General features: G+C 48.6%; 3 protein-coding genes across 5 annotated transcripts; 2 read left to right on the top strand and 1 right to left on the bottom strand.

Moving 5' to 3' along the window:
• Window positions 1-3,570, bottom strand: WDR54 (WD repeat domain 54). Its single transcript, XM_029937637.1, has 10 exons — window positions 3,478-3,570; window positions 2,883-3,105; window positions 2,667-2,729; window positions 2,269-2,335; window positions 2,122-2,175; window positions 1,667-1,794; window positions 766-866; window positions 529-691; window positions 263-337; window positions 1-185 (listed from the first exon to the last, which is right to left on the bottom strand). The coding sequence occupies exons 1-10, from the start codon at window positions 3,519-3,521 to the stop codon at window positions 54-56; spliced, it is 1,050 nt and encodes a 349-aa protein (XP_029793497.1). The 5' UTR covers window positions 3,522-3,570; the 3' UTR covers window positions 1-53.
• A 15-nt stretch (window positions 3,571-3,585) lies between these two features.
• C4H2orf81 (chromosome 4 C2orf81 homolog) lies at window positions 3,586-8,522 on the top strand. Of its 3 annotated transcripts, none has more exons than XM_029937634.1 (4): window positions 3,586-3,761; window positions 6,420-6,650; window positions 6,738-6,959; window positions 7,115-8,522. In XM_029937634.1, exons 1-4 carry the CDS (start codon window positions 3,744-3,746, stop codon window positions 8,420-8,422), a joined length of 1,779 nt encoding a protein of 592 aa, XP_029793494.1. In that variant the 5' UTR covers window positions 3,586-3,743; the 3' UTR covers window positions 8,423-8,522. The 3 variants fall into 3 exon arrangements, with proteins under 3 accessions (XP_029793494.1, XP_029793496.1, XP_029793495.1); XM_029937635.1 differs by lacking the exon at window positions 3,586-3,761 and adding an exon at window positions 4,307-4,393; XM_029937636.1 differs by lacking the exon at window positions 6,738-6,959 and having other exon boundaries at window positions 3,634-3,761.
• A 652-nt stretch (window positions 8,523-9,174) lies between these two features.
• Window positions 9,175-14,944, top strand: LOC115289981 (retinol dehydrogenase 12-like). Its single transcript, XM_029937638.1, has 6 exons — window positions 9,175-9,376; window positions 9,528-9,767; window positions 10,028-10,117; window positions 12,746-12,934; window positions 13,431-13,537; window positions 13,657-14,944. The coding sequence occupies exons 1-6, from the start codon at window positions 9,199-9,201 to the stop codon at window positions 13,843-13,845; spliced, it is 993 nt and encodes a 330-aa protein (XP_029793498.1). The 5' UTR covers window positions 9,175-9,198; the 3' UTR covers window positions 13,846-14,944.
• Window positions 14,945-15,332: the final 388 nt, after the last annotated feature.

Genomic DNA, 15,332 nt, shown 5'->3' with positions numbered 1-15,332 from the left:
TGGGTGGAGGTGTACTTTATAAATACCACAGGGAGAAAGGAGGACTGCTCTTCTCACACGCTGCTGAATCTCACAATCTCGGCGAGGTCATAGCCAGTCACAGCAAAGCAGCTCCCCGAGGGATCACAGAATCGGGCACCACACACCTGGGTGTCAGGTACGCACTCACCATGACAGTGTTCCACCTGGGGGAGAAGAGGGCTGCTCAGGGCCTGCTGCCTCAGGCTGGGGCCCCCCTTTCCACTCCTGCCACCACACACACCTCAGTGTAGCCACTCTCTGGGCTTCTGGTCAGCTTCCAGATGTGTACAAAGGTGTCTTCGGCTGCAGAGAGAAGCTATAAAAAAAGGTGGTTGGCGGAGTGGGCATTGGCACGTGCTGACAGGGAACCGAGATAGGCTGAAGTGCCTGGTCCCGATGCCTGAGGAGAGGGCTACACTGAGTAGCAGACAAGACTAGTCTGTGGAGTTTCTCTCAACATCCCCAGCACCAGGAACAAGGGTATGAAGGACAGAGAAGGAGACTGACCTTGCCCACCTCAGGAGCCAGGTCCAGGGCACAGATGGCCCGGGCATGGGCACTGATCTGGACATGCAGAGTTCCTGTGCTGGCCTCATACAGACGCACCTGCCCGTCCCCATAGCCTGCTGCTACTGTCCCATGCCACAGCTGCACGGAAGGGCATGGGACCCTGCAAAGATGATAACCCACTTTAATTTCCTTGGACCCCTCACGAAAGCATCAGTACCCTTCCACTTCACCTACCCAAATCCTGGAATTTGGGTCAATAATTTGAATTCGGGCCCTGACCGCCAGACACACAGCAAGCCTGAGTCATCTGCCGTCACCATGTCAGCCATGCAGTCCTAAGGAGAAAAGCAGGATCAGTCCTTCCCTTTCCCCCTGCTGGGTCCTGTATACAGGGTTCCCTCAGGATGCAGAAAAAGCTTTCTTTGCTTTCCTTAGAGCCTCACTCCTCCTGACCTGACAAACCATGTGTTAGGAGGGGGGATATAACTGTCCTCACTAGATGAATGGTAAAACAGCCCACAGTGTTATGACCTTCTGGAGGTCCTGCAGGAAGCCAAGCATAGTCATGACTAGAGCCCAAACCCCTTGAGGACCCACAACCCCAGGAAGCCAACAAAGCCGATGGGCCCAGCTGTGGGTCAGGTGCAGTGAGCATATGAATTAGAAGATACATCCCCTGTTCTCCAGAAGTTTGCAATCCAATTAGGGAGACGAGTTGTCTTTGAGGGTAGTACCGATTCAGGGTTCAGCCAAGGAAGATCAGTGGGAGTGGGAATAGGGGGATGGCTACCCAGAAAGAGAGGCACTGGAAGTGGGCCTGAATAGGTAGGACTTGCCCAAGTCCAAAAAGGAAACTGCACGTGTCAGAGTTGGGATGCATCTTAGAAACCATCTGTCCCAACTCCTCGATCCACACTAGTATTGAAAAGTGTTCATGAACTATTAAATACCACATAAATGGAAAGTAGGGCTTCATCACTGGTCTTAAGGTTTCTGAAGCCTAGGAAAGTGCAGCAATTTACCCAAAGTCATCCAACTGCTTAGTGACAGAGTCAAGACTTAAACCCAGGTCTCCTCTCTCCCAAGGTGAGAAGGCTTCCAGACTCACTGGAATTGGTAGGGGGAATCCACTCACCTGTCCCTGGGCAGGCTCGGCAGCAATGTCTGTGATTGGTGTCTGGTGCCCAGCCAACTCTTCACTCAGTACAATGTTGGGGCCCTTGGCTGGGATGTCAAACACCAGTACCCGGCCCGACCAAGTTCCTGTGGAACCAATGCCCCCACTGATGGCTTCCCGATCCTCCCCAGTCTCCAACCACCACACATTGTACTCCCTCCATCCCATAAACCTTCTTAACAAACCCCCCACTCAGGGTTCCAACAGCTCTGCTCCTCTACTGACTACCATTATTCTACCCTACCCTACTCCTCTGAAGACCTCCGTGCCTTTCTGGAGTCTCTAAGAGCCCCCTTCAATCCCATCCTTCCCTCTAGCCCTCAAAAATTCCCCTCAAACCCTCAGCATCCTCCTGACCAAAGCCCATACCCCTACACCCTAGCACCCCCATGCCCTGCCTTTGGCCCTCTCACCCACACAGATGAAGTGGCCACTGGAAGCAATTCCTCGGGCAAACATAGCCTGTACTGAGTATGAAAGGGGAAGACAATTAGAAATAGCACCTCCTCCAGCCCCGACCAAACATTCCTTACCCTGACCACACTCAAGTCTGCAGTTACCTGGAGACGCATCTCCAGAATCTAGTGCATGCCAATAGACCATGACAGAGCCATCCGACTCATACATCTGGAAGACAAGAGCAAGGATGGGGGCAGAGTCCAGGTGACCTTTGGTGAGCTGTGTACCTCACATGTTCATGTTAGGCCTCAGAAAAACTCTGGAAGGTAGGCACTGCTTATATTCCCATTTTACAGAGGAGGACACTGAGGATCTGAGAAGTTAACTAAATTGCCGGAGGTCTTTCAGGATGGAAGAAATGAAGATGAGAAATAAGGAAGAATAGGCTACATATGTGAAAAATGTTTAAGTGTTTAGAGGTAAGCAGGGAAGGTCTAGGGGCTTCTGGGAGGAGTTAAGAAAACTCTAGAGAGGGAGGGTAGGAAGCACCTCTTCTTACTTGTATTCCTCGATGTGAGGTGAGTACCAGCAACACTCGGAAAGGGAGGACACACCAATGGACCTAGAGGGAAGGGGCCCAGTAGGAAGAAGTGGTCAGAGCAGAGGACAGGAGGATTCAGAAGAGGGTTAAATCAGAGGGTTAGGGAAGGCCTATTCCTTGAGGAATTGGAGAGGAAGGACAGAGTTTAGGACCGGGTTCAGCAACACCACTCACCTGGGTGATAAGCGGAGGGCTCACTCCCACTCCCTCCTTAGCTTGGAGCTGGCGCTGGGCCAAGGGCACACCCTCAGGGGCAGCGCTGAGAAGCTGGGCGCTGGGTCCATGGACAACCCCAAAATGTGTGAGGTTGCGGGAGGGCACTTGCAGCACACTGAGGTTGTTGCACAGGGCAGCGGCCGAACTTCGAAGCGGAATGGAGCGCTCCCGGCGGAACATCCTAGTGGAGAGAGGCTCGAATCACAGGCACGCGGCTAACAGTAGACAGCGGTGATTCCTGCGCAAGGAAGGGGGGCTGGAAGGTGTTGTCATGAGGCACTAAAGACCACTGGGAGTGGGTCAGGATGTGATGGGGAATCCGAGGACGGCGAGAGGGAAGTCCGGAATAGGGAGGTCTTGGGAAGCCGGAAAAGGGAACACTAGGGCTGAGTCATAGGGCGATGGGGAAATCCCAGAAGAGAAATGGTGATTGGCACAGGACTCGGTGGCTCCAAGCGCCGGAGCGAAGGGTAGCCCCCAGATCCTTCTTCTCTCAGCTGGGCCCCTGAAGCTCCCGGCCAGGGTCAGAGGTCACAACCGCAGGTCGGCTTGCCTGACTTTGGTATCCGGAGGTCCCGGAGAATCCGCCGCCACCATAGAGACGACGCACGTACGCACTGCCAATAGGCGGGGCCGAGGAACCCAAACGTGCTGAGCGCGGCGCGGTTGCCCTGGCAACTGTGGGCGGGGCAAGTCTCCCGGCGAGGCGTGAGCCTCTTGGTACCAGGCGCAGTTGCTAGGACGACGGTTAGGAAGGCACCGCAGCAACAAGGCTGGGAAGCTGCGTGAAACCCCGAGGTTGGAGCGACAACTGCAGCGATGGCTCACGAAGGCTCGGTGAGCTTCAGTTCAGCTGGGGGTGCGCCAGAACCGGGATTGGCCTTTAAAGTCGGTGTCGGGAACCATGCATGGGGTCGACTCCACGGCAGTCGGCGCTCGCCCACCATGAGAGAGTTTATGGTGACCAAGAAAGCCACGTAGGTCTTGGGCAGAAAATCTACATTTGCACCACGCACGCTCACACGCTCTGCCAAACTCAGAACCTGAGGGAAAAAGTCAAATGGGTAGTGCAGAGTCCCAGAACAGGAACTGACTTTGGAAGCAACTAATGCACGTAACAAATCTCTCATACTGAGGTACCCATTCAAATGGATAAACCAGAATTGGTCAGGCACTGGGGAGAGGTGTTGCTAAATAAACTCCCTTTCAAGGATTTTAAGAGAAAGAAATGGATTAAACAACTCCGAGGCTGCACTTAACAGTCAAATTGTTCAAAAGCCAAGAAAATTTAAAATAAAAGAGATTTGAGGAGGCTTTGTGCTATAATAATTATAGCCCCACTGGTCAGGCCACGCCTAAGCACCGTCACTATCTGGGTGCCACTGGAGAGGCTGGGAGGGTGAATCCAAGGAACAGACTCTCCTCTCCCAACCCTACCTGCCCTGCTCTGGCCAAGCCTCCTCTGGGCGGTGAGTTATCCCCTGGGCTTGCCATCAGGGCTGTTTTCACTAGCCGAGAAGGGAAATGAGGCTTAAGGGACTTTGAGTTCAGTGTAAGGTTTAGGAAACACCAGATTTGGGGAAGAATGAGGGAGGGGCATCTGGTATGAAGCAATACTAAGGTTGAGATAAGGAGTCGAAGATTTGGGAAGATTACATCTAGAGATAAAATTTGTAAGGAACCAGGTTCACAGAGTTGCAGGAGTGAGGAGGCTCCCAAGAATCTGCTTGTAAATTTCTTATGTCCCTAAAATGAATTTATGGAACCAATCTTTTTCTTTTTCTTGATTACAAAAGACTCATTATAGTATAGAGAACTTATAGAGAAGAGCACAAGACATTAACATACCCACTGTTACAGTTTTGGTGTTTTCCTTTTCAACGCATAATGCATCAACAACAATACATCTGAGATGATACTTGATATGTAATTTTGTATCACATTTCTATCATTTATTATTACATAGTAAGTATTTTCATGTGCTATTGTAAATTCTTCCTAAAGATTATCCGTAATCATTGCATGATATTCCATAATATAGAGGGCACATAATTACCCATATATTCTTTTTGTTAGACATGTTTTAAATATGTTCTGCTATTGTAAATAACAGCTCAAAGAATATGTTGAAGGATACATTGTTATTTTCATTTCAGAATATGCCTTTGAATGTGTTCATAAAACTGGAATTAATGTTTTTGAAGGTTGGACATCTTTTCAAATGTTTATCAGTCATTTACAGTTCCACTTTTGCGAAATGTATGTCCTTTGCTTATCCTTGGGGTCTTAGGCTTTTTATTATTTTATGTGAGTTTTTAATATACTTGGGAATATTTATCCCTTCTTATATTTATTGTAATTAAAAATGTTTTAAATGTTTATTTACTTTTGAGAGAGAGAGACAGAGACAGAGACAGAGACAAGAGCATGAGCGAGGGAGGGGCAGAGAGAGAGGGAGACACAGAATCTAAAGCAGGCTTCGGGTTCTGAGCTGTCAGCATAGAGCCTGATGCAGGGCTCGAACTCATAGATGTGAGATCATGACCTGAGCCGGAGTCAGACGCCTAACCCAGTGAGCAACCCAGGCACCCCTGCAATTGGTTTTGAAAGCAGGATAAAGTCAGGCTCTAGAGGCAGACAGCCCTGCCTATGAATTATGACTTCACTACTTCCTCGCTGTGTGATTTGGGCAAATTCTATAAAATGATGATAAAAATAGCATGTAGTCTAAAACTGTCAGACTTGAGTCAGTTGTATGTAACTGAAATATTTAAGTGTCAGTAAATGGTAACTACTGTCGGCTTGTACTTAGGAGTGTTTTAAAAACAAGTATAGGAAAATTTTGCTTACATATACATATATGTGTATATATACACATCTCTCTAGCTATTTATTTATTATTTCTTACATAAGTTTTATGCTTAGGTAGTTCTTTCTCACCCAGAGATTGTATGACAATTTAACCTATTTTTTCCTACATTTAATTTTTTGCTCATATTTTTATTTCATTCGCGTGTGTGTATTCTTTAATTCACCTGGATTTTTTTCGATGTATATTGTGAAATGAGGATCTTAGTTGACTTAGGAGAGGGAGGAGACTCTAAAGAACACTAACCATTTGTTGACTCGTTCTTAAGTTCTTTGAACTCTCAAGAACTTTGAACCTTTTGAACTAGTGCCAATAGCAGGGACTATGGTGTTAGAGCTGTATATAGTTTGGGTGTACTCTATAATCTCAAGTAAGTGATGGTTAGCTTGTGTCATTTCAGTTTCTTTGTAAAATGGGTTTAGTGAGCTGTTATGAAAAATTACATTAGCTAGGTCAAACATCTAAAAATGCTTCTGATACAAAGTAGGCTCTTAGTGGATTATTCCTTTCAAAAGTCTTTTCCTTCCTACTGGACAACTTGGGAAAACTTCCTCCTAGCCTGCAGCTGCGTCCCCATTCCACTCTTCTCGGTGTTCTGCCCTGATTGCCCTGTTCTTTCCTCACAGAGGCAGGAGAGGCAGATCCGGGACCGAGGGGTGACCAGATCCAAGGCGGAAAAGGTGAGGCCGCCTACGGTGCAGGTACCACAGGTGGACATCGTGCCTGGTCGGCTCACAGAGGCAGAATGGATGGCGCTCATGGCTCTGGAGGAGGGAGAGGATGTTGTGGGGGACATCTTGGCTGATCTGCTGACTCGAGTCATGGACTCTGCCTTCGAAGTCTACCTGACCCAGCAGGTGGGCCTGGATGGGGATTCTTCAGGCCATCTCCACCCTGCCCCCCACCCCCCAGCTGGGCTAAGACCCTTTCTCTCACCTCCCTAGTGCATTCCATTCACCATTAGTCAGGCCCGGGAGGCGATGCTGCAGATCACCGAGTGGCGCTTCTTGGCCAGGGATGAGGGAGAATCTGCAGTGGCCGAGGACCCCACGTGGGGCGAGGACGAGGAACCTTTGGCATGTAGGACAGATGCTTGGGCTCAGGGATCAGTGCCTGTGCTGGAAGCGCCAGCCTCTGTGGGGCTCGAGGAGATCTTCCAAGACGAAGTAAGCCCAGCTCCCAGCTCCCTCCGACCCTCACTCCCCTACCCTGAGCCCACCGCTGCTGCTTGCTGCATCTTTCTCCCACCCTTAGTTCCTCTCTCCCCTTTCCAATGTCTCACTACCTACCCTCCACCCCTAACCATGGTGTGTATCCCTAGGATCGAGGGAGCATGAACCAGATCTCTTTAGGAAGATCTTGGATGGCCAGAGGCTCTCAGGAGCAGATGGAAATTTCGGAGCCTTCTCCAGAGCTGCGAGTTACTTCGGACCCCCCACCTACCCCAGAGGTGTTTCAGGAGACAGGGACTGGGGGTCTTTTAGAAGAACTGGACATTCAGGCCAGAGATCACCAGTCCTTAGCTGGATCCTTGAACTTGAGGGGCCAGCAGTCAGGGGAGATGGCTGTCGATGGCAGTCCCCACCCTTTTCTGGAGCTGTCCCAGGTAGCCAGCACCCAGGCCTCGGCCCAGAGGGAACAGCCCTGCAGCTCCCAGTTCTCGCTGGAGGACCTCTATTATTGCACCGTGCAGCCACAAGAGACTGGGGACTGGCTGAAGCTCAAGAAGGAGAAAGTGCCCCGCAAGGACTCGGCCATGTGGGTGGTCGGTCCTTCCGCCTCATTAGAGCCACAGCAGCCTAGGTGCGCAGACCCGCCGCAGCGAGCACTTCACTACAGGGTGGGCCAAAAGGCCACAGCATGCCTGGACCCCGCAGGGCTGCCACGCCACTGGGTGCACCCACTGGTGGAGGTTCTGGTTTCAGACTCCGAGACACGCCCTCTGGAAGCCTACCACCGGCGCAAGAGGGGTGGGAAGACTGAGGCTCAGGCCAGATCCATAGCACTGGGCCCCCATGTCCGTGGCTCCCCAACAGTTTTCTTTTCTCTCCCACCTAGTGCTTCTTTCCGTGTCTTGGGCCAGAGCCCTGGTCTCCAATCCTCCTCTTTGAGCGTAGGCCTACAGCCACCAGGCTTTGGGTCAAAGTTGCCCTTTCCCAGCCCTGGGTTTCGCTTTCTCACCACCCACCCAACCCTCCAGGATCTGGCCCGGGGCCCCAGCCCCAAACTGTGGCCAGGTGCCAGGTGGCCCAGTGGCTGTGAGGGGGAGGCAGAACTGCTGGGTGAGATGTGGGCAGGCTGCAGCCGAGTATCTCCGCATGGCCTTCATCCCAGGGACCGGGAGGGTCAGGATCCTCACAGGTGGCCTCAGATGGCATCTGGAGTCCTCGAGGCCACATCCCAGGTGAAGTGGAAGCCCATGTTGCTGCCTGAGGCAATGAAGCTGGCTCCTGGTGTGAGCTTGTGGAACCCAGCCACCCAGGTGCTGCTCAGATCTGCAGGACCCCAGGAGGTAGACAAAGAAGGCAGCACCTCTCCTCCCATCCAGCAGCACTCCACCCAGACTGGCGCCCCAAAGCCTCAGGTGACCATGAGACAGCTAAGGAAGAAGTCAACACCAAAAGTGTGATCAGTCCTCTCCTAGCACCTGCCTCATTCTGGGTCCTGAAGCTCAGGCAGTAGTTTCCTTCTTTCTGCTTCCTGGAATAAACACCTCAGTTGCTCTAAGAGTTGGCCTGATGTCTGTCAGTTTCTTCCGAGTGGTTTACTCAAGAGTAGTTGCCCTGCAGGCTTGGAAGACTGTGGAACCTGGTTCCAGGGAATAACCCCACTTCTACCCTTAGAAGACCCTGCCTTACGGCCAAGGTTGCTTCCTGGCAGAGGCATTCTAGAGAACCATCTCCCTCTCTACAAAGGAGTAGACATAAGGGCTGCAAGTGGGGTCTGCTTCAGTTGGAAGAACTTAGTCTCCTTGTAGTAGGGGACTAAGGGGATAGCCTTGCTTAAGCACACAGTGGTTAAAGACAGGAGAAATTTGGCATTTTGTTTCTTCAGTTCTGCAGTTCATCAATTCACCTTAGAGTGGAAGTTCAAGTTTCACTTGGAGACAACTATCAGCCTACAGAGGGAGGCTCTGACTCCACACCAAGGACAGCAATGAGGCAATCAAGTGACTAAGGCATACAATTTAGGTGGAGTTCACTCTCGATTTCAAACAGGATCCTTGGACAAGTTGGAGAGTGACTGCCTCTTTAAATTTTGTGTCCTAGACACCACACCAGCCAGATTGCTAATCCTCACTCAGCTTTGACTAGCTCCTCCCCTCACTCTACTTTGACTAGCTCCTTCCCAACTTCACTTCACTTCTGCACAATACTTCTGGCAGCAGGTCAGCAAGTTTTTGCGATGTTGCAGTGGTCTCTGCTCAGCACCCTTGTCTGGAACCCTGGCTCTGTCCTGATCATTCTGGTCCTCCTGCTTAGACTGTATGTGTGGTTTTGGTATAAGTGTCATATTTGGGACCTCCAGCACTGCTCCACAGACTTGACTGGGAAGACAGCAGTGGTGACGGGAGCCAACAGTGGTAAGTGCTCTTCCCATTCTGCTGCGTCATTTGGTGTCTCAGTCTAGTCCCCAAGAGCCACAGTGAGGCTGGCCAGAGGGCCAGCATGCACTTGCTTTTTGCCCTTTGGTCACTCCTCAGACTAGCCTGTTCTAAAGCTGCCCTCCTACAGGTATTGGGAAGGCTGTGGCCAAGGAGCTGGCCCGCCGTGGGGCCCGGGTAATCCTTGCCTGCCGTAACCAGGAGCGTGGACAGCAAGCCCTGGTGGAGATCCAAGTAGCCTCAAAGAACAATTGCCTCCTGCTTGGCCAAGTGGACTTGAGCTCTATGGCCTCCGTCCGCAGCTTTTCCCAATGGCTTCTGCAGGAGTGTCCCGAGATACATCTGCTGGTTAACAATGCTGGAATCTCCGGTACTGCCTTGAATTGCTTCCCCCAGACACATTGCAGGAGTCTGCTTTTCAGTTCAGGGATCCTAAAACAGGCACCCCCCCAAACCTAGCCTGTGCACCCTGCTGAATAGCTTTAATTCATACATGATCCTAAAAAGCCTCCCTTAAGTAATGCCCCCATCCATGCACATATGTGTTCCTGTGGAGTTTCTACTGAATGCCAATATATGCCCTAGATCTTGTCTCCTTCCATCACTCACTACTCCATCATTTCCTCCCAGGATTCCCCAAGACACTTACCCCAGAGGGCCTTGAGCTCACCTTTGCCACCAACTATGTTGGGCCCTTTCTGCTTACAAATCTACTCCAAGGTAAGGAAGGATGGGTGCCCCCCTCACTTCTCCATTCCCCTGGCATTTTTGTAGCTTACCATCTCCATGACTACTTCCTATCCCTTGGCCCAAGCTCCTCACTAAGTGATGACCCAGTAAGCTTTTTGCTGCACACATCAGGGCAACCCACCTGACTCAAGTCAGGGCTAGGAGGCTGGTAAAAAACCAGTCAGACCAAAATACAACCAGCAAGGGGATATAAGACCCACCTCTCTTTCCCCCAGCTGTGAGTTCTAATTATACCAGTAGAGTCAGTCATCTCAACAAAAGCTTCTTAAGGGTGGCACTAGACCATGAGGATCATAGACACCAAGAAGACCTACTTCCTGCTCTCAAATAGCTCAAGATCCACCAGGAATCTAGATCGAACACATCACTGTCTTAGACCCAAGTCCTTTGACTTTCTGATTTTTTAATATTTTCTAATTAAGGAGGCTGGGGTAGAGTGAGTGGTGGGTACTTTCTTCCTAACATTTTCTCCTGGATTGCATATTAGCCTCTTTAAAATAAAGTAAAAATTTGGGGGCTAGGTCATATGTGTCCAAAATATAAAACTGAAAATGTACAAAAGGGATGACATTAAAAAAACTCTCCTCTCAGGGGCACCTCTCAGGGTGGCTCCGTTGGTTAAGTGGCCAAGTTTGGCTCAGGTAGTGATCTCTCAGTTTGTGAGTTCAGGTCCTGCTTCCCTGCTTTGTGCTGACAGCTCAGAACCTGGAGCCTGCTTCAGACTCTGTGTCTCCCTCGCTCTCTGCCTCTCCCCAACTCATGCTCTCTCTCTGTCTCTCTCTCGAAAACTGAAGAAACATTTAAAAAATTAAAACAAAAAAAACCTCCCCTCTTTTCCTTGAAAATCAGCTACCCGTTTCCCTCTTGGGAGGCAATTTGTGTTGCCAGGATCTCATGGGCTCTTTAGTGGTTGATTAAATTAGCCACAGACAGAAAGTGAACAAGAGCAAGGCAAAACTGCATGAGTTTGCAAGTAGGAATGTTTTGTCTCCTTTTCAAAAATTCTAACACCCTGGCTGCACCTTGCTTAGTAGTAGGTTCTTAAACTGTCTTCTCTGTTCCCCTTCTCTTATCTTTTATTCCTCTTGCCACTTCTGGAAATCACTTTTCACCTTATCACTTGCTTAAAATCCTTGGAAAGAAGGTACTCTATCCTTTACAGGAGAAACTCTAAGACCCTTATCTCCACTTACAGACCCTCTGCAGACTGAGAGCCTCACCTTTTGCCCTTCCTTAATCCACACTCTCCTCTCTAGCAGACAATCTGGGGCTCTTGGACTGCACTCCCCGCCCCCTCCCCTTAGCTGTGCTTTTTGGACATGTGGATGCCTTTATCTGGACTATCCTTTCCTACTGTTTTAGCCCGGTTAACTTTATTTAGTTCATCTGCCAAGACTAAGCACAGATACTGCCTGTGCTGTGAATCCTGCCCTTCACCTCCTCCAGCAGCCTCCCATTTACAGGCTCCCTTAGCCCTTGTACACAGCTCTGTTCCTGCTCTGACATTCTTCCACAACAGTCGGTCTCCAATTAGGCTGTGAGCCCCTTTGGTCTCTATATCACTATGCCTGCAAGTTTGTGGTCTGTTCTCTTTAAGAATAATTTTCTTTCCAGCAAATTTTGGCTAAATACCACCTACTCAATTTTTCATTTGTGGCTCTTAACTTAAATGTAGGGCTCAAAATAGTTTTAGCATTTTGAACACTGTAAATTCATTTGTGGCAACTATTATTTTTAGTATTTTATATAATCCAGACTTTACACATACACACACACACACACACACACACACACACACAGTAGGGTACTTAAATTTCTTTTAATGTTTGTTTATTTATTTTGAGAGGGGGTGGGGCAGAGAGAGAGGGAGAGAGGGAATCCCAAGCAGGTTCCATGCTGTCAGTGCAGAGCTTGATATGGGGCTTGATCTCATGAGCCATGAGATCATGATCTGAGCTGAAATCAAGAGTAGGACACTCAACTGACTAAGCCACCCAGGTGCTCCCACCTCACTTTTTTTTTTTAAACTTGTACTATTTATTATAACTTTATTATTATTATTATTTTTACTTTGGAAGATAGTTAGGTTTTTAAAAAACGCTTTCCCAAATATCTCTATAATACATTCTTTCCCCCTCCTCAACCTAACACCATTGTCTTTAGCACCTATCTTGGTGTCTGCCATAATCCAGAGACCTAACGAATCTTTGTGTGGCAAATATGTGAAAAACAGTTTACATGGTGTCTCCAGTCTCTCCTTTACCCTCTTGGCCACCAATGAGGTAAAACATAAATAAGAAGCCATTAAATTAGCTCCAGCTGCCAAGTGGAAGACAAGCAAGGCAAAAAGCCAAACTCTACAATGAAAGAGGAGGAAGAATATTAGGAAAGTAGCTAATGAAAATGAGTGTCAGTTCACATTAAGCTCTCCTGTGCCTAGCCTGGGGAATGTGGGGTGGGGGGCACTGACCCTATCCTAAGAGTCCTGGATGGTCCCTGCTGTCTTGGAGTCACCTGGAGAGGCAGGTTGGGGAGTGGGTGTGGGAGGGAGTTGACTCCAGAACTTGGATTGAACCAGTGTGGTCTCTTTCCACCCAGGGGCCCTACAGCGGGCAGGGTCAGCCCGGGTTGTAAATGTGTCTTCCTTTCGGCATGCGTATGGGTATGTTGATGTGGAACATCTGACAGGAGCTAGTAAACCCATGAAAAATTACCAGAGTTACGACTGCAGCAAACTGCTTTTGACCTCCTTCACTGGGGAGCTTGCCCGGAGACTTCAAGGGACCGGTAATTGCCTGTGAAACCCCCTATCCCTCCATTCCCAATGCCACCTCCTAACACTTCACATTTCATCCCAACATGTTCTGGCCATAAAATACTCTGACTGTCCCCAGGCCAGCTGTTAATCTCTGCCACTTATCATCTATGCAGCCTATATTTCTCTCAAGTCTGTCTTCATATCTCCCTTGCAATCCTTCTCTCTTAGCACTCCTAACATCCCTTTCCTCTCAGTATTTTCCAATACCAGCACCATCCATTATGTTCCTCCTAAGGTTCACTCAACGCTTTCAAACACTTATGTCTCCTTACTGGCTTGAACACCACCGTCCGTGTAAGTTCTGGGGGACCGACTTCCCAGACACCACCCCCAAGCCTCTGGTTACCTCCGCCCACAGACCTGGTAGGACCCTCGCATTATTGCACACTGGAGAACCACACCTAACTTTCTTCCCAGTACTCTCCACTAATTTCACTTTGTGCTCTACTTGTTTCTCATCCTCAGGTGTGACTGTGAACTCTGTGGACCCAGGTATAGTGTACACAGAGATCATGAGGCATTCTTCTTGGTTACATCGCTTCCTCTTCTGGCTCTTTTCCTTCTTCTGCAAGGTGGGTAGGGGAGGAAGTGGCTAGCCTGAAGAGGGTGGGGCAGGGCTCTGCTTCTGTGTGTCCCCAGGAGGCTAATGCCAGCCTGGCATGACTCCTTCTCTTCCCCCATGTCTCCACAGAATGCCAGACAAGGTGCAATCCCAGTCCTCTACCTAAGCTTGGCAAAGGAGCTGGATGGCATTTCTGGAAAATATTTTAGCAGTTCCTGTATAATAACTCTTCCCACGAAAGCTGCTCGGGATCCTCAAGTGGCCCAAAGGCTCTGGAATGCCTCGGTCCATATAACGAACCTAGACAAAATGGACTGATCCCCTGTGCCCCCTTACCATCCTCACTGATTCCCAACCCTTTCTCTGATCATGCCTTTTGTTTGTTGGCTCCAAGCATCAGTCACCTTGTCTAGTATAATGATCACTTCCTCCTCCTGTTGGCTCAGTGGCATGAGAGCTCAGATTAGCCAGGGGATAGTTTTAGCCTCTAATTTACTGCCAGTTCTCTAATGGAAGTATTCATCCCTTGGGTACTGGGATCTCCAAATCTACAGAATCCTATGTTGTGGTGACCAGTAGTAAAACTCCTTCCGGTGGGGATTAGGGACCCTGGTAAGAAGGGAAACTTCCACCTGTACCTCTTAGTTTCTGCATATGTATTTCCTGACTTTGGGGGAGACAGCACCACAAGTGCCCTCTTGATTAAAGCATATACCACCTGAATATGCTGTAGGATAGCAGCCTGACTTCACAGAGTGTCATCTCTCAACTGGTACTGTAACGGAGCCTGCAGACCATCATCCCACATTTCCATCAAACCAGCTGCTCCTGGGTGGGGAGCCAAGCATTGAGATTGGTGAATTCTGGTAGTGGGAGCCCATTGCTTTTTTCCTTGGGTCTTGGTTCATCTATATAAATTTTGGGATCAGCTCTTCAAATTTTGCACACACATGAATACTTTTTGTGGCTGCATTCCATCTACTTGGTAGGATTGACATTTTTATGATATCCAATCTTCCTAACCTTGAACAAGTATACTCCTGTTTTTTAATTCGTTTTAATATCTTTACCAGAATTTCAATAATTTTATCCATAAAGATCTTGTACCAGCTTTACAATATTTAATTCAGGTACCTTAATTTTGATGCTATTATAAACAGGGCTTTAACCTTTGTGTGCTGATTGTCTATCAAATGACTTTGATACGTTGTCTAATTTTAATGTGTTATTTATAGGTGCTTTTGGTTTTTCTACATAGAAAGTCATTCCATCTAGGAAAAATAAGTTTTACTTTTTCCCTTTCAACTATCCTAACTTTTATTTCTTTTTCTAGGAGACCCTTACAGATTTTCTAGTATTAAACCAACCTTGCATTTCTGAAGCAAACCCAATAAACCACCTTGCATTTCTGGTCACAGTGTTGTATAGTCATTGCTAAATTGAGCATGCTTATTATTGTTTAGACTTTGTACTGTGTTCATAAATGAGATTGACCTATACTTTTCTTTTCACTATTTTATTAAAGCAATCTTTACACCCAGTGTTGGGCTTGAAGTCACCACTCCGAGAGGAAGAGTTTCATGCTCTTTCAGATGAGCCAGCCAGGTGCCCTGGCCTGTATTTTAATTTGCCTATATTGACATCACCTGGTTTTGCTGTCATGGATCTATTCATTTTATACAATGAATTGGGGACTTGTGTTAGTCCAGAGATGTCACCTGTGAAGCAGTTGCCAATTTCGGGTTGAATGTACAAGAAGCTTATTAGGGAAAATGGCCGCAAGAGAAAATGGGAAGGAAGCTGGG

This window comes from Suricata suricatta, chromosome 4 (genome assembly GCF_006229205.1).
Source record: "Suricata suricatta isolate VVHF042 chromosome 4, meerkat_22Aug2017_6uvM2_HiC, whole genome shotgun sequence".
NCBI classification, from domain to species: Eukaryota; Metazoa; Chordata; class Mammalia; order Carnivora; family Herpestidae; genus Suricata; species Suricata suricatta.
The sequence above is the reverse complement of the archived record's forward strand: the minus strand, read 5'-3'. Positions and strand labels throughout refer to the sequence as shown.

Bases quoted from the DNA above. Each gene is read 5' to 3' on its own strand.
- WDR54 (XM_029937637.1), bottom strand. From the start codon at position 3,521: ATGGTGGCGGCGGATTCTCCGGGACCTCCGGATACCAAAGTCAG. The intron at 338-528 runs GTCAGTCTCCTT...CTTTTTTTATAG, and splicing joins TGGCTCCTGAGGTGGGCAAG to CTTCTCTCTGCAGCCGAAGA. The intron at 186-262 runs GTGTGTGTGGTG...CTTCTCCCCCAG, and splicing joins CAGAGAGTGGCTACACTGAG to GTGGAACACTGTCATGGTGA.
- C4H2orf81 (XM_029937634.1), top strand. The intron at 6,651-6,737 runs GTGGGCCTGGAT...TCACCTCCCTAG, and splicing joins AAGTCTACCTGACCCAGCAG to TGCATTCCATTCACCATTAG. The intron at 6,960-7,114 runs GTAAGCCCAGCT...GTGTATCCCTAG, and splicing joins AGGAGATCTTCCAAGACGAA to GATCGAGGGAGCATGAACCA.
- LOC115289981 (XM_029937638.1), top strand. From the start codon at position 9,199: ATGTTGCAGTGGTCTCTGCTCAGCACCCTTGTCTGGAACCCTGGCTCT. The intron at 9,768-10,027 runs GTACTGCCTTGA...ATTTCCTCCCAG, and splicing joins TAACAATGCTGGAATCTCCG to GATTCCCCAAGACACTTACC. The intron at 12,935-13,430 runs GTAATTGCCTGT...TCTCATCCTCAG, and splicing joins CCGGAGACTTCAAGGGACCG to GTGTGACTGTGAACTCTGTG.